The sequence below is a fragment of the Meles meles genome, chromosome 21, assembly GCF_922984935.1.
Source record: "Meles meles chromosome 21, mMelMel3.1 paternal haplotype, whole genome shotgun sequence".
Taxonomy (NCBI): Eukaryota; Metazoa; Chordata; class Mammalia; order Carnivora; family Mustelidae; genus Meles; species Meles meles.
In genome coordinates, this window is record NC_060086.1 from 25,937,936 (window position 1) to 25,955,759 (window position 17,824).

Below are 17,824 nucleotides of genomic sequence, written 5' to 3' on the forward strand. Positions count from 1 at the left end.
ATGTTGGTGTGTCTCGTATATTTGCGTCTCTAGTATATTTGTTAATCTGTCTTTAACAGATAAAAGAAGCCTTCAGATGCAGATGTTTTGGGCAGGTGGCAGCATCTGGAGAGATTTTACTACTACTGTGGATATCTTTTCCTATTCAAACTCAGAAACCAGACAGACTTTTTTTTTTTTTTTCTCTTTCAGATGGTGCGCAGATATGACCAGGATTTGTGAAGAGGGGTCCTCATCCGCCCCGTTTTACAGTTGAGGAAAGTGAGTCTCTTTGGGGAGGGGATGGACAGAAGGTAGAGAGTTCAATTCTAAATGGTTGGGCAAGCAAAGCCAAGAATTACCTCTCTCTCTATATCGATATATAAAATAAGATTGCTCCTCCCTTACCTCTGCAGTACGTGTGTGCGTATGTGTGTGTAAGTGTGCGGAGCCACAGGCCTTTCCGAATGAGTGACAGCGGGAGCCCATCCCTCCCAGAGATGCGTGCAGAATGACCAATGGAATGGATGCGGGGTGGTTGGGTACCAGTCTCTGCAGAGGCCGGGTGGAATCCATCGCGCCCACCCTTGCCACCCCCCAACCCCCCAGTCCCCGTCGGTCCTTCCGCTCCGGGCTCCCCCGGGGGTCACACCCCAGGTGCTCACCCCCTTAATGTAACCCCGGGCCCCAGGAGCGGGTAGGGGGCGAGGCTCAGGTCTGCCGATCGCAGGCTGCAGTCCCCGCGCCGCAGTGCTGCGGCTCCGAACACTTCGCTAGGAGGCCGGCAGCCTCGGGGTGCCAATATGTAAAGCAGCTGGCGGCGCTGGGCGGGGCCTGGGCGCGATGCAAATGAAGGAGGCGGGCCCTGCTCGGGGCTCCGCCTCCCTCCCCCGCAGCTGGGGCCAGCGGTGCCAAGCGCAGCTGGACGAGCGGCGGCAGCTGGGCGAGTGACAGCCCCAGCTCCGCGCGCCGCGGCGGCCAGAGCCGGCGCAGGGGAAGCGCCTGCGGCCCCGGCGGCAGCGGCGGCCGCCTCCTCGCGCGCTTCCCGGGCCCGCACCCCGCGGTCCCGCGGCCCCGGGGCCGACACCTTTCGGCTCCCGCTCCCCGCGCGCAAGATGGCTGACCCGGCTGCGGGGCCGCCGCCGAGCGAGGGCGAGGAGAGCACCGTGCGCTTCGCCCGCAAAGGCGCCCTCCGGCAGAAGAACGTGCACGAGGTGAAGAACCACAAATTCACCGCCCGCTTCTTCAAGCAGCCCACCTTCTGCAGCCACTGCACCGACTTCATCTGGTGAGAGCGCGCCGGCGCAGGGCACCTTTCCGGGGCCCCGAGGGCAGCGCCGCGCGCGGGGCCCCCTCTCTGCGCCCCCGAGGCGGGGGACGAGCACCGTCCGGCCCCGCGTCCCCCTACTCCCTGCTCAGGACGCCCGGGTGCACAGTCCTGCGGCTTCCTCCTCCCCGGCCCCAGACGGCCGGCCGCCGGGCGCCTCCTTCCCGCTCTCCTCCCGGCCGCCTCGGGAGCGCCCCGGGGCCGCGGCGCGGGCCGGTTCTCCACCTGCCGGGAGCATGGGGTGGTTGTGTCCCTTCCCGGGAGGGCAGCGCCTCGAGTGCCCGCTCGCCTGGGGTTCCCCGCCTCCCCGCCTCCTTCCGGGCTCGTGGTGCCCGCATCCCCTCCCCTCCTTTCCGGGGGCAGCGCCCTGGGTGTCCTATCTCCCTGCGGGCGTGGGGCATCCTTTCCTCCCCTTCCGTGTCTCCCGCCGTGGCGCCCCGGGTTATCTCTTATTGCGCTTCCCTGCGGGCCAGGGTTCCCCTTTGCACTGCTCAGTTTCCCCCTCTCATCACTGCGGGGACTTTTCTCCCCCAGCTCTCACCCCGTCCCTCTAGGCTTGGGGAGCCTTCTCTCGCTTCCCAGTTCCCTGGGGAACACCACCGCCGCAGGGTCTCTCTCATCCTCCCCCTCCCCCTGGATGCGTCTTTATCTCTTCTCTTTCCCCGAAGGTACTCGGGCATCTCTGTAGGCAGATCTCCCGCCTACTCCTCCCCCCCCAACTCCCCGCGACGGAAACGCTCCCCCCATCCCGCCACCTGGTGGTCGTAGCCTCCTTTTTCCTGCCTTTTGAGGGGAGGTGGAGGTTACAGCCGACCTCCCAGCTGCCCCTTCCCCCAAAGGCGGAAGACTCTTGGGCACCCGCCTGTGGCTAGGAGGTTGCACCTGGGGTAGAGGGGCCGGGGAAGGGGGGTGATGTGGGGAAACTGGCTGGTGGCTGGGCCCCTCTGGCTGCCTGACATGCCTCTTTCTGTCTTTGCAGGGGCTTCGGGAAGCAAGGATTCCAGTGCCAAGGTAGGCTGTGGGGCTCTGGGAATGCCCTTTCTGGGAAGAGATGGTGAAAAAGACTTTCTAGAAGTGACTGAATTAGGCAGAGAGCGAAGGAATCACATTTGTCAGAGTGACCTGCCAAGCTGGGAGGGCACCACCACACAAAGGCCCTTTGAAGGGGTGTGTGTATGTGGGGGCCGGGATGCTCCATCCGGGAAAGGTGGGTGGAGCCAGAGGCCCTACCTGCCAAGGAAGGGCATGCACCCTTCCTTCCTTCCCAGCAGCAGAAGAGTCAGATTCCCGTCTCCCGAACCTATCCTGCTTGGCCAGTCTTGCTTCTGGAAGAACATGTGCCCAGGGGCCACTTTTGAGAGGACCCCTCCTCAATTCCTTCTTACTTACCTTTCCTCATCTCACAGAGTAAGGGTCTGCTTCCTCCCCGGCTTCACAGAAGTCTCCACAGGTGGCTGCCGTGTCTGCATAGGGTGCATCCCCTTGAAAGGGGACTGTGGTTGTCCCCTGGGCCTCCTCCCTCTCTGCAAGAGGTCTTTCCAGATGGGGTGCCTCTCAGACACTAGTTTAAATTTGCCTTTTCTAGCTTTTGGCTGCATACAGGAAGGATTCCAAGTGATTGGCTACCTGGGTCCTCACACCTGCTTTGAGACCCTTGACCCCAGGCAGAGAGGTCCAACCTGGTGGTAACTTAATCATGTGGCCTTGGCCGGCTGGTTGCTGCTTTCCAGGGTCAGATTACCTGTGGACTTGTTTAACCCTTAGGCTGTCAAACATTTTTTGAATTTGATGTCAACATTTAGAACCGGGAGATTTTACACAGATTCCTGAATTTCTGCTTCAAGTTTGCAGAGATTTGGTCTCACTTTCTTGTTGCCACAATCCTTTGGAGCTCTTTTCATAGCCGGGGCCCATGACGGCCCTTTCATCCCAGTCCTTCTCAACCGGGCCTGCTTCCCTCCGGTCTGGCTCCTGTAGGCATTTGAGTTTGCAACTTCAGTCCTGGAGAGTTTTTGTTTTTTTTTTTCTCCCCAATTTTTGGCAAGGTGTGGTTGAATTTGGTGGAAAATGTCTCATTTCTGGGGTGTGTCATAGGGGCACGTTTGCTGTCCTGGGAAGCTGGGTCTGATCAGAAGAAAGCATTAAGCGTTCAAGAGTCAGAGACGTGACTTAGCTGGTCTGTTTTGGTGTAGCATTCCACCCTCGAGGGAGAAGTCAAGTGATCCCTGGTGGGTGTGGGTGGCGTTGTCAGCCACACAGGATGCTTGCTGTGTGGCACTGCTGTCTTCTGAGACTCGTGGCGGGTTCCCTCCCTCACCTGCGATCCAGGGAGGACTTGGCCCATCTAGGGAAACTTGAAGACCAGCCTCTCTTACCCAGATGGGGAGCCCCAGGCTCTGGCTCTGCACCCAAGGACTTGAACCTGAAGGATCATTAGCATACACTGTTACATTTAGTTTCAGGTCTGCCCAAATCCCTTGGAAGTGGCAACAGCTTAGAACCCCGTTGCAAACAGTTGGATTGTTCCTAGATACCAGTGGCGTCTTCGTGCTGGAATGTATAGATGATCTCTGAGGTTACCTTTCGCTTTCATGAATCAGTTTCTGTCTCTGTGGCTTGCTGGAGTCAGGGGTGAGTTTGAACATTTTTGCTGCTGCTTTCTTTCCCCCCTGCTTAGCACTTACTCTTGCCTGGGGAAGTCAGGCACTCTGGAATGTGTAGGTGATGGCAGGAGATCCTGTTTTTCAAAGCCTGGAAAGTGGTAGGAATTTTCTGGTGTAGTGAGAGTACAGCAGAATTTAAGTTTTTAATCAAATTTGAGCAACTTTAGAGGTAGTCCTTTTTTTTTTTTTTTTTTTTTAAATTCCCTTTCTTTGTCTCCTCTCCCTGAGAGGTAGTGTGGGGTAGCAGACATCTGTACAAGCCAGGGGTAGGTCACTGCGGGTTTGAATCCTGGCTTCAAGACTTCCCAGCCATCCTGTTTAGCTCGGATTCCTTGTCCATAAAATGGGCCCAATAAACAATACCTACTTAAAAATGTTGTTGAGTAGGGGCACCTGGATGGCTCAGTCGGTTAAAGGTTTGACTCTTGGTTTCAACTCAGGTCGTGATCTCAGGGTGATAAGATTGAGCTCTGATGTCGGACTCCATGCTGGGTGTGGAGCCCGCTTAAAATTCTCTCTCTTCTCCCTCTAACCCTCCCCTGCCACGTGTACGTGTACTTTCACTGTGCCCAAAACAAATAAAAAAATCTTTAAAAAAAAGTGCACCTGCTTAAAATGGGATCCACATTTCACAGAGAATAGGTAAGGTTATGTTCTCCCACCTACATCAGTGGTCCAGAGCCCAGGGTCTTAGTTCCTTTCAGTTTTCTGCTCCACTATGCAGGAATGACCCTTACCTCATGGTCCGAGAAGGATGCTAGACTATCCGGGCATCACATCCCATTTCTGGCAGCGGGAAGGAGAAAAGGGTAAAAGAAAGGCAAAGGCCACATGCTCCCTGTCACTTCTGGAAGTTGCTGCAAGACATTTCTGCCTAGATGCCAGGAGTTACAACTTAATCACACACTCACACAGTAGACAGTGTAATGTTAATTTCAGGTAACCATGTTCCTGGCTACAAGTTAGGGTTGGGGGGGGGGTGTTCCGTTCGAAAGTAGAAGAGGAGGAGCACCTGGGTGGCCAAGTCCATTGATCATTAGACTCTTGATTTCAGCTCAGGTCATGATTTCTGGGTCATAGGATCGAGCCCTGTGTTCAGTTTGCGCTCAGTGTGTGGTCTGCTTAAGACTCTCTCTCTCCCTTGCCCTCTGCCCCTGCCCCCTGCACTTGGGTGCACTCTCTCTCAAATAAATCTTACAGAAAAAAAGTTGAGAAGGGGACAAGGCATATAGTCTGTGCCATCCTTGGGGAGGAGGTACATAGGATGATTCTAAGGCAGGGAACACATCAAGCCTCCTTTGTGTTGTCATGGAAATTGGGGATGCAAGGATGGGTTGCGGGAGGAAAGATGGGAAGTCTATCAACCATGGGAAATCAGGGATTTCTGTGTGCCTAAGAATAGATTTGCTTGCTTTTGTACTGCTAGGGGACAACATTCTAGATTGACTGCCACAGGATTTCTCTCCTTTTGTTACCACTCTATTTTCTATAAAACCACTCTCTTTGAGGTAGTTTAAGAATGTCTCTGATGGGGCACCTGGGTGGCTCAGTCAGTTGAGCATCTGCCTTCCACTCAGGTCATGGTCTTGGGGCTCTGGGGTGGAGTCTTTCATTCAGTTCCGTGCTCAATGGGGAGGCTAGTTCTCCTTTTCTCTCCCCCCACCCCTGTTTGTCCTGTGTGTGTGTCTCTCTCACATAAATAAAATCTTAAAAAAAATATTTCTCTGGTGATGGGCACTGGGGTTGAGGATCCCTATTATGAAATTGACTAAATTCTGGATGAGAAGTAAGACCCCTCAGAGAAGCAAGGCAGTCTTTTCTCTGTGGCATTCTTTAGAGGATCCTAGAACCTTCCTTTGTGAGTTAGTTGTAATGAAGACAAGCCTTTGGGTGGAATTAGGCTTTTTTTTAAAAAAAGATTTTATTTATTTATTTGACAGAGAGACACACAGCGAGAGAGGGAGCACAAGCAGGGGGAGTGAAAAAGGGAGAAGCAGGCTCCCTGCTGAGCAGAGAGCCCGATGTGGGGCTCGATCCCAGGACCCCGGGACCATGACCTGAGCTGAAGGCAGATGCTTAACAACTGCGCCACCCAGGCGCCCCTGGAATTAGACTCTTACCCCAGGAAACTTTTGCAGTTTGGTAGAGAGAACTTTTTCTTTTAAAGGAAGTCAACTTTAGTAGGAATAGGGAGGCAATAGAATCTAGAGATTCAGAATTCAGAGCATGGGGTCGGAGTCAGATAGAACTGTGTTTGAATCTCTACTCTGCCACCTACTTGCCCTAGAAGCTACGGGTAGGTCATCTGCCTGTCGTGGTCTCAGTTTCTTGATCTGTAAAATGGGGGCTAATAGTACCTAACTATCACATAGGGTTATGGTGAGCACCAAAGTGTGAGAGACATATCCACAGTCAGTATCCGTGACTCTAAGTGAGATGATCATTATTACTTGATTCATGGTAGGAAACTGTCATAGTGGGACAGAGTTCATTTTGGAAGTCGTTGAATGACTAGGCTGCTTTCGTGTATTTAGGTAGGTTTTCCTCTCAGGTGTGTTTCTTCATAGACTTTGGGTAACACCAGTGTGTGCACTGCTCAGCATCTGGGCCCAGCCAGCCAGGCTCATTTGATGGTCTTTTCTCACCCTTTTCTTGTGAGAAAGATCTCAACTTCTCAGGGACACTCTAGAAAAACCCCAGCATACTAGTTTTCTGACTATGAAGACCTAGCAGGGATGATTATAATGAGTAAACCAGCTCTTCCCTTTCCTGTGTAGATCAGAAAACATGGTTTTTTTTTTTTAACTTTTTAATAGAAGTTATTCTTTAATAACCCCCAAATGTTGAGGCGCCTGGGTGGCTCAGTCGGTTAAGTGTCTGACTCTTCATTTCAACTCAGGTTATGATCTCAGTGTTAGAAGATCAAGCTGGGCATTGGGCTCTGTGATGGGTGTGGAGCCTGCTTTAGGTTCTCTCCTTCTCCCTCTGTTCCTCCCCACCCACACTCTCTCTTTCTCCCCTCTCTAAAAATAAAATAAAATAAAATAAAATAAAAAACAAAAACCACAATCAAAGCTGAATCCAAAGTTAATTTTATTTTTGGCACAGTTTTTCCTGGCAACTTACAATATATTTTCAGGTTGAACTTTCTCAGCAAAATCATAAAGAGGCCCCCCCCCCTTTTTTTTTGTGCAATCACTAAGTCAGGTTGCAAACTCCTGGAGTTTGCTTCTCTGATTTCATTTTCCTCCCTTCCCTGAAGCAGATCCCAGAGGACTATGAGTCAAACTCTACTCACCTCTTAGCTTTTTCTGAATGTGTCCTGAGGGTTCTATGTGGATAAAAGGCAGAGGCTTTCTGACTTTGCATTTGATGTTTTGACTTTTATTTTTTCCACCTGAAGTGGGATTTCAGGCCCAAAGTCCCAAATGAAATAAAAATCTTTAGGTGAGTTAATTGCTGGGTCTTCAAAAGGAGAGCTGATATATTGGAGAGGCAGTAGTAAATTCCTCTTGAGCTGTAAGAGGTCTCAGGACAAGCTGGAAGCTTTGTCACTGGGCAAGAGAATGCCTTTCTAAGTAAATAGGGAAAATACGACCTTTGGAAATGTAGTGGATAGGACACACACACACGTTCTTATAAACTAATTTAAAAAACATGGTATTTCTGAACACTAGCAATACTGCCAATGTATTGTCCAGAACCATATACAACACGTTTATGGTGTACTTGGGTCAGGAAAGGAGAAAGTAATTGGTCAGAGGATGAACCAAAGGTTTGAAAATAATTTATAGATATTCTTGTTACTGGAGCCCCTCACTATTCTTTCTTTCTTTTTCTGCCTAGCTTTCTGTTTCTGTCTCTGCTCGTGCTCACACATGTGTGTGAATACACTTATACGTAACTACACTGGTAGGTCCCCGTTTTGAGAATATTCATTTTTTTTAAAGATTTTATTTATTTATTTGACAGAGATCACAAGTAGGCAGAGAGATATGAGGAAGCAGGCTCCCTGCTGAGCAGAGAGCCCGATGCGGGGCTCGATCCCAAGACCCTGGGATCATGACCTGAGCTGAAGGCAGAGGCTTTAACCCATTGAGCCACCCAGGTGCCCCTATTCATCTTCTTTTGATGCTTTTCAGCTGTAGGTGATTAAATTACCGGGTACAGTTTAAAACCCAGTTAGTTCTGGCTCTGGTCTTTTGACTTTGCAGTCCAGCGGGTTCTTGGGTGGGTAGAGGGATCAACTGAAAAGTTCATCCTGTCTGGCTGATGCATTCAAGAACTTGGTCTCTTATCACTTTTGGCATCTGATTTAGTATCATAGATTCCTTGACTTGACTCATCCTATCTCTCTGTTGAAATTGTGTGATGTTATGTAGATAGAGTATTGGCCTTTTTATAGAGTATCCAAAATCCATGGGGCTCACAGGTGGCATTTGGAGATGTGATGGGTGCTTGAAAATCTGGTAGGAAATTTACATATTTGCTACACGCATTTACCCATCCATCCATCATTCCATATGTCCATCCATCCTTCCAAAAAGTATTCGCTCGTTGAGTTCTGTGTGTCAGGAACTTTTTTTTTTTTTTTAAAGATTTTATTTATTTGACAGACAGAGATCAGAAGGAGGCAGAGAGGTAGGCAGAGAGAGAGAGAGAGAGAGAGGAGGAAGCAGGCTCCCCCAGGAGCAGAGAGCCCGATGTGGGGCTCAATCCAGGACTCTGGGATCATGACCTAAGCCAAGGGCAGAGGCTTTAACCCACTGAGCCACCCAGGCACCCCTGTCAGGAGCTATTTTAAATGGTGGGGATACACTAGGTGGATGAGTTGAGAAGATCCTATGTCCTGGGGCTTCCCAGGTAACAGGGAGAGAAGATATTCTGTGAATTGTTGCCCTGGTATTTAAGCACACTCTCATGACGTGCTTTGGAGGAAGTGTGCGGGGTTTCATGAGGATTTATAAGGGGATGTTAGCTTATGCAAGCATTGGGGTGGAGTTGGCAATTCTTCGATCTTGAGAATCAAACGCCGAAAACAAAAGGCAAATAACTTCCCATCCTCTGAAATAATTGGAGAAAGTCTGAGTTGCCAGGGAACCAGAGCTTAAAAATTGAGAAGCTGCTCATATCCTGGATAAAGATTCACAGAAATCTTATCTCTGTGATGTTCCGTAGAGAGGATGAATCTTTCCTTGTGCCGAGGTCCCAAGTGAGATGACTATTTGGTAGGACTAGATAGTTACTTTAAGGTTCTCTCAGTTCGACGGAGAATTTCATCTCCTCTTAGCTAGTAACTCAGCGAATGAGCCGGCTTTCTTTTTGTGTGGGGGCTGCATTTTGAAGTCACCCTTACAGCAGACAAGTCAGTCCATTTCAGAGGTGGAGGAGCCAGTCTGTGCCGACGGGTTGAGAGTAAACGAAAAGACAGAGCGCAGCCTGTCATCTGAGTCAAAAGTCAGTGTTTAGGGGCTCAGGACACTGCCTCGCACATACCTTCCTTACCCTCAGTCTGGGGCTGACATTCTACGGATGTTCCTTCTTGGGCTTAGGCAGTGTTTTCTCTCGTTTGGAAGATAATTTGTAAGTAGTTTCACCGTAAAGCCCTATTGAATCACATTCCTCTCCGGTCTTTCTGATTTCGTCAAGGAGAAAGTCTCTGGTGCTAACACGTCTTTAACGCCTCTCTAACACAAATTCAGGCACTTAGTAAGTGTTCTTTACTTTTTCTTATGAAAGAACTACAGGCAATTTTGAGAATATAAGGACGTGTTAGTTTCTACCCGTAAACCATCTCCTCCTCCCCTTTTTCCTACTCTTTCTCTGGGCCTCATTTTGTACTGGTTATTCCTTCTTGTGAATAGAGAAGGAGAGTTCATTGTTTTTGCTGGAAATGGTTGGTGTTGGAAGGAAGCTCGATGTAGCAGAGGATTGAAAGGCACCATGATTGCAGGCTCTGGCAGGGTTGGGAAGAGACGAGAACTTTTGTTCAGGAGTGTCAACCTTCTAATATTACAACTGTTATTGTTGGCTGATACCTTTTCATTGTCCTTTGTCCTGCTTGTCTGTGTCTCCTGGAGGTTTTCTTTTCCCTCAGGCCCCATGCAGAACGTTGCGCTACCGAGTCAAAAGGGGAACTCGCACCCGGACCAGGAGTCTTGGCTTTTGCTAAGTAGATGGAAATTAACTTAGCTCAACAATAACCACATTCCTCGTGGGGAACAGAGGGCAGAGGGGGAATTCTAGACTCTTTCTTCTTTCTTCTTGCCACTGCCCAGTGACCAGACTTTGGGTTTCTGGATACAAAGTATAAATTGAATCGAGAGTGCAGGCTCAAAAATCAGACAGACTTGATTTCAAATCCTGCTCTGTCTCCATGACTATATGACCTTGGTCTGGTGAAACATGATTCTACCATCTGTCATCCATGTATGCACTGACCCACTGATCCATTCATCTATCCACTCAGCCATTTTTCTCTCCATTATTCATTCATCCATCCATGCATTCACCCAACCATCCACCCCTTCCCCCATCCATCTAGCTGTCGGTCCATCTGTCCATTCATTCAACAAATATTCATTGAGTGCCTACCATGTATCAGGCACTGTTTTAGGCACTGGAACCAGAGCAGTGAACCAGACAGAGTCCCTGCCTTAGTGGAATTTCCATTCTAGTAGAAGGAGAACAGCCATTAACAAATACCTTAGAAGAAACACAACGTGTAAGGTCAGGTTGCAATATGCTTTGAAGAGAACTAAGACACTAGCCATGCCCTTGAAGCGCTTCCTGGTCTTTTGCGGGGAGACCGGCGCATGGCGAGTTAGTTCCGGCACGTCAGTGAGGTGTGGGATGGCATCCTTACTCCTGGGAGGGGTGGAGAAGCTTCCACAGAGGAGGTGACATTTGGGAACAATCTTCCAGCAGGAGTAGGAGTTCCCAGATTGACAGGAGGCTGGGGGCTGGGGAGGGTGTTTCAGGCAGAGGACAGCTCAAGTTGAGACACAGAGGAGAGAACAGGGCTCATGCAGGGAACAGGAAGGAGGGGCGCAAGGGGGGCGGTGGTGGCGCTTGGAGCTAAACGTCATCTAGGAGGGCTTGGACCTTGTGAAGGCAGGACAGTGACTAGGAAGCGCTTGTTGTCATTGTTTTAAGGCAGGATGTGTGAGGGTGAGTGAAGTGGCCAAATGTTTGAAAAAGAGGAGTGTGAAGTACATTTGAAACCGTGATTGCCGTGACTCAGATGCCGGAATCCCAGGCTTGTGGGGTTGGAGGGCAGGGACCAGAAATGACCATTTAGAAGCAGTGGGGGGTGTCACCCGAGCACGGAAGGGCCGCTGCTATTTTTCACATCGTAAAAGAGGCATTTGAATTTTCGTGTCAGTCATATCGTTGATTGTTCTATTTTGGGAGGTGGTTACTGGGCTATTTTTACGGTTCTAACAATAGGGATATCTCTCTTCACTGCATCCTGAGGCGGAGAGGGCCATGGAAATGATTTTTCCTCTGAAAGGAATCCTCCCACTCCCTCTCTCTCTGTCTCTGCTGCTGTCACTTATCCAGCACGTGTTAATTGAGCACATGCTGCACGGGGCGGCAAAGAATTTGTGCTTTGGAGACAGAGAGGCATTGGTTCAAATCTTGGCTTCTCATTACAGAGCCTTGAGCCTAGGACTTCAACTCCGAACTTTTGTTTCTTTAAAGGTAAAAGGAAGTAATCGGATCTCGTTTGTAGGGCACACGCCAAGTGTTTCCTTAGCGCCTTGCCTGACATGCGGTGAGCCCTTAATAAATAACAGCTTTTTCCATTGTTCCTCTGGCTGGGCGCTGTCTGGTCCTGACTCTGTAATCCTGTTGGGGAGGCAAGGGCAGTGCTCCAGAATCAAGGACTTGGTGTAAGAGTGAATGTGTTCGCGTATGGAAGGCAGCTGCCTTAGGTGCAACTTACAATGTGTCTGAGCCAGAAACTCTGAGCTGGGGTCAGAGCTGTAGGGGAACACGGGCGAGCAACAGCGTTTCCTGTGCAACAGTTCCCTGGCTTTCCATGCTTTAATTCGTGGGAAACCTCCAGAGCTGAATCGAGATCTGTGATGGTCCCATCTGCTGTCTTCATTTGGAAAATGTGTTGATGGCATTTCAACTTTAAATAGATTTCTGACCATTTCACTTTTTCAATTTTGAGTTTCCTTCATCCTCCAGATGGAATGTTTACGTGCTCTTTTGGGTTGAGGAAGAAGCTGCCAAAGAGTGTGGGTAAAGGTGGAGGGTGAAGCCTGCAGGACTGTCTTTTGCCTTGGGTGGTGGGGCTGGTGATTTTTAATGAGCAAGCCCTATTCTGAAGATGTTCTGTCCTTTCCTAAAGGTGGGGGTTATTATTTAGAATTTTGGCAATGGTGCAAAGGGGAATTTTGATAGTTATCTCTTTTTTGTTTTTTTTTTTTAATGTGTGTGGCAAAATTTTATGGTTGGGAGTATGGATAATTCTATCTGGGCCACGCAGTGCACTGAAGGCAGTAGGATTGGCATATAGAGTGGGGAGGGACTTCTTTGTACTTCAGTTAGATATTATCTTTGGACAGCTGGCTTTTCTGTTCTTCCCAGGATTAAGTCCAGAATCTTTTTTTTTTTTAAAGATTTATTTACATATTTGAGAGAAAGAGAGAGAGAATACATAAGTAGGCAGAGGGAGAGGGAGAAAATCTTAAGCAGACTCCATGCTCAGAGTGGAGTCCTGTCCCTGAGATCATGACCTGAACCAAAATCAAGAGTTGGATGCTCAATCGACTGAGCCACCCAGGTGCCCCAAGTCCAGAATCTTTTAACATGACTTATAAGTCTTTGTCCTACGTTCTCATGAACCTGGCTTATGCTTCCCTTTTACTCACTTTTCACTTTCTCGCTGAAGACCCAACTGGTCTTCCTCAATCATGACCTACTCTTGCCCACCCCAGGGCATTTGCACATGCTCTGTCTTCAAATTGTTCAAATGCTGTCTTCAGATGCTCTTCCCCCTTCTCTTCCCCAACTTGCCTCCTGCTTCTACAGAACTTAGCTCATTGTCACTTCTTCAGAGAAGCCTTCCCTGATTTTCCAAATCAGGTTCCCCATTGTACAAAACCCTTTGTCAGCTTTACATTTTATAATTATCTGTTTGATGTTTAATCTTCGCCACCAGAGTGTCAGTTTCATCAGACTAGGGGGCCACATCTGTCTCATTTCCTGTTTTTTTCTGAAGTACCCAGCTCCAAATCTGGCTTGTAGGATGTACTCAATAAATACCTATCAAAAGAATGAATAGCATAAGGGAGAAATGACTCTAGAGAGCGAGTCATCTGATCTGGGTTTTGGTGGGAGTTTTCTATGGCTCGATCTATGATTTTCATAAAGAGTATATCACTTTCTGGTTTACAGACTCTGATCATTTTTGTTAGAACTACCCCCTCCCCAAATTGCCCTTGTTTAGAGCCTGTTGGGAAGTGATTTTCAGAAGTAAGTGAATGTCGTAGTTGTGGTTTGGGGCAGAGCTCCATGCTTTGTACACGTTTCTCTGTGAAGATAAACAGTCCCTCCACTTGAGTCCCTGTCTTTGTTCATTGGGACCCTTGTGGACTGGAGGGAAAAGAATGTCCTCTTACATAATGTATTTGGGAAGCCGCCTCAGTTGCCTATCCGCAGGATGGCGGATACACAATGGAATATCACACAGCAATGAAAAGGAACATTCTACAGCTACATAATAACATAGACGACTCTCCCAAGCACAATGGGAACTAAAAAAGCCAGACACGATACCTTCTATATGATTCCATATACTGGATGTTGAGGAGCAGGTGAGACTAATTATAAAGGTTAAGATGGTGGTTACTTTGGGGGGCACTGGTGGGGACTGAGGGAAGCTGCTGGAATGCTGGCAATTTTCTGTTTCTTGGTCTGGGTGCTGGTTGCTTGGCTGTGTTCAGGTTGTGACATTTTTTTGAGCTGTATACTTATACCCACTTTTCTGTTACTATACTTCATTTTATTATTTTTTAAGGATTTTATTTATTTGAGAGAGAGAGAGAGAGCAAAAGAGATCATGAACAGCTGAGAAGGGGAGGAGGAAGAAGCAGGCTCCCCGCTGAGCAGGAAGCCCAACGCTGGGCTCAATCCCAGGACCCTGGGATCATGGCCTGAGCCGAAGGCAGACGCCTAACTGCTTGACCCACCCAGGCACCCCTACTGTATACTTTAATAAAACATTGAAAAAGCAAGTGTAAGTCATGAGGCTGAACCTCAAAAATGTCACTTGGGACTTTTTCAGTTTTACGTACAGAAGTGAAATCCGTATGGGAGACCGGCGCCTTCTGGAGTCACCCATTGAGGGATGGTGCCGTTTGCCTTCTCAGGGGGACATCTGCTTCTTCTTTCAATGTTGCCCGTCGGTTGCAAACTGTAGAACAAGGAAGCCAGGGCTCTCTGACAAATTTCCCATCAAATAATTGAGTTCTGTTAATACCCGGGAAACTTGAGCTCATAAACTCTTCGTAGGGCTTGCATTTAAGAAAGTCTGTACTAGTTAAGGTATTAGTAACAATCTGTCAAAGCTGCTATAACAGATAAGCCTTAAAGTCTCTGTGCTTGATGGAAAGGGATTTCTTTCTGTCTCACAGCCTAGACCAGGCAGGTGATTCTGGTCAGGCAGTTCTGCATGTGGTCATTCACGACTCCATACTTCTCACCATCGGCCCTTCCCGGTTGGGAAGAGAACATGAGAAGGCACACTCATTTCATTACCACCCCAGCCTGGAAGGGACGTATGTCACTACTGCTCACCTTCTGTTGGCCAGGGCCATGTCGACTGCAAGGGGCACTGGGACATGTCAGCCACCTCTGTCTGGTAGGAAAGCACATTGCTGAACACAACCCGCCCTGCTCTGGTCCCTGAAGCCATGATTTCCTCTCCCTTTGGGATGATGTATCCAACTTGATCTCTCAGTTGACTTCAGAAAAACACATGTGACTTTAGGAAAACAGGTGTGAAACTCTAGATCTCTTTATCTTATCAAACATATGAGGGTATGTTCCGCGGAGAGCATGGTCCGTTTTGTTACAAAGAGGGAAATGAAGAAGTGCTCCTTTTGTTTTTAGGTATTAGAACAGTCTGGTTCTTGTCAGAAGTTTTGGTTTTCCAGCCGGTCAGAATTCTTGGCTCTCCTGGTTGCCAGCGGACATCACAAATACTTGTATTTCAGTCACAAGTAGGATCGCCCAGTTCTTCCTTTATTTGAGAGAGAGAACGAGAGAGAGAGAGAGAGAGAGAAAAGAGAGAGAGAGAACAAGCAGGGGGCAGAGGCAGAGGGAAAAGTAGATTCTCTACAGAGCAGGGAGCCCAATGTCAGGCTCCATCCCAGGATCCTGGGATCATGACTTGAGCCAAAGGCAGACGCTTAACCGACTGAGCCACCCAGGCGGCCCACCCAGTCCTTTCCTTTTGCTTATTAGTTCGTCTCTGCTATGAAAGAGTCCTTCGGCGGTTCTGCTCGTGGCTATTTGGACACCTAGTAAACCAATTACCTGTTGTGTGTGGCAAACCACCTGAAACCTTAGTGCTGTAAAAGAACTATCTTTTTTTTTTTTTTTTTAGCTCTTCTTTCTGTGGGTCAGTAATTTGGGTTGGGTGGTCCTTCTGGTCTGGGCAGGGGTTGGCTGTTCTTGGCTGGGCTTACACATCTGGGGCCACAGCTGAGATGCTTGGGACACCGGGACAACTGGTGGCAGGGGTGGGTCTCTCATCTTCCAGCTGTCTAGCCTGCCCTCGTTCGCATGGAGGTGACCGCATTCCCCGTCCCAGGGAGGTGACCACATTCCCAGTCCCAAAGCAGAGAATGCGGGGCCTCTGGAAGCTTAGGCTTGGAGCTCAGAGCTTGTCACCTTGTCACTTGTGACATATTCTGCCAGTGAAAGCAAGCCACAAGCCCATCTCAGAAATAAAGCAGGAAACAGAGGAGGAAATAGACTTCCTCTTGACGGGAGAAGCTGCGAAGAGTGGCTGGCATTTTGGGGAATCTACCAGACCGATTTCAGGGCGGCCCTCCTGACTGCCGAGCCCTGTAAAACCTGCCCCTGTGCGGTGTGCGTCGGCTCAACTGCCTTGTGCCTGTGGCAGGTCCCGAGTGGGCGCTTACTGCTTATACCTAATGTGAGGACCTACATCATGGGGCTGCGGTGGGGCCACGTGAAACGCTCTTGTACACAGGGCACAGCGCAGGGCTCGGTGCATGTGAAACCCTGACTACTGCCGCCATCACTACCACCACTGCCTCATCACTACGGAATACTGCCACCATCGCTACCATCACTGTCCCATCACTATGGAATACTGCCACCATCACTACCCTGTTACTGCTGAATACTGCCGCCATCACTACCACCACTACCCATCACTACGGGATACTACCACCATCACTACTATCACTGCCCTGTCACTACTGAATACTGCCACCATCGCTACCATCACTGTCCCATCACTGTGGAATACTGCCACCATCACTGCCCTGTTACTGCTGAATACTGCCGCCATCACTACCACCACTACCCCATTACTACTAAATACTGCTGCCATCATTACTGAATACTACCACCGTCACTACCATCACTGCCCCGTCACTACTGAATACTGCCGCCATCACTACCACCACTACCACCATCACTACTGAATACTGTCACCATCGCTACCATCACTGCCCCATCACTACAGAATACTGCCACCATCACTACCATCACTGTCCCATCACTGTGGAATACTGCCACCATCACTACCCTGTTACTGCTGAATACTGCTGCCATCACTACCGTCACTACCACCATCACTACCGTCACTACCACCATCACTACCGTCACTACCACCACTACTACTGAACACTGCCACCATCACTACCATCACTACCCCATCACTACTGAATACTGCTGCCATCATTACTGAATACTACCACCATCACTACCACCATTACTACTGAATACTACCACCATCACTTCTGAATGCTACTACCATTACTGCTGACACTACTACTGAGTACTACCGCCATTACTACCAGTCATCTCCTGTAGTGTACTTGGCGCTGCACTAAGAGCTTGAGATTCAGAACATGAGGTCCCTGCCCATGGAGGTCTGTCTCAGAGAGACAGACATGAGAGTGAATTTGTGTGATCCAGGGTGGCGAGCATGATTACAGGGCCATGGTGGAGTGGGATGAAGTCAAGGGCGTGGGGTCAGATGTCAACTCCTCCGCTGAGCACATGTGGGGCCCTGGGCACCTTTCTTAGCCTCTTTGATCTTTGGTTTCTCATCTGTGGAAAGAAGGTGAGGATATAGAGCCTACGTCCCAGGGCACCGTGTGGATTGGATGAGACATGGTGCGCAAAGACGTGGGGTTGCTCATCGACCATTAGTTCTGGGGAAAAAAAAATCTCAAAAATACCCTCGGCAAATGTCCTGAAGTCATCATTCTCACTCAGTTCTCTTCCTGTGACTCTGCTTTGTCTTAAAAGATGAAGATCAGCACACACGTAGCTTATTGGAGGAGTAGGCCTGGGGCTCGACACGCCTGAGGGATGGAGGGAAGCCGGGAAGGGGGCTGGTTATACTTGCGATGCAGTAGTTGTCACAGAGGCCAAAGCCAGTCCTGTGGCTGGAGCTGGGATGGCCCTTCAGAACCAGGGCAGTGGGGATCTGCACTAAGTGGACACTGGCGGTGGGCTGCTGTTGGGAAGGTGGCATGACCTTGGACAAGGCAGCTTCCATCTTCAAGCGGGGACTCCCAGGGAGGTGTGAGCGCTAGCCGTGAGCATTCCCAGAAGCTGGGGAGCGAGTGTCTTG

At 49.4% G+C, this 17,824-nt stretch overlaps 1 protein-coding gene across 2 annotated transcripts in view; it reads left to right on the forward strand.

The window, feature by feature from the left end:
- The first annotated feature begins 899 nt into the window (after positions 1-899).
- The window catches only part of PRKCB (protein kinase C beta), a 328,913-nt gene continuing 311,988 nt past the window's right edge, over positions 900-17,824 (forward strand). Inside the window, exons 1-2 of one of the 2 annotated variants that reach the window (XM_045993021.1) lie at positions 900-1,267; positions 2,286-2,317. In XM_045993021.1, the coding sequence (XP_045848977.1) occupies positions 1,095-1,267; positions 2,286-2,317 (205 nt within the window). In that variant the 5' untranslated portion in view covers positions 900-1,094. The remainder of the gene's footprint in view (positions 1,268-2,285; positions 2,318-17,824) is intronic. The other variant, XM_045993020.1, reaches the window with a different exon arrangement.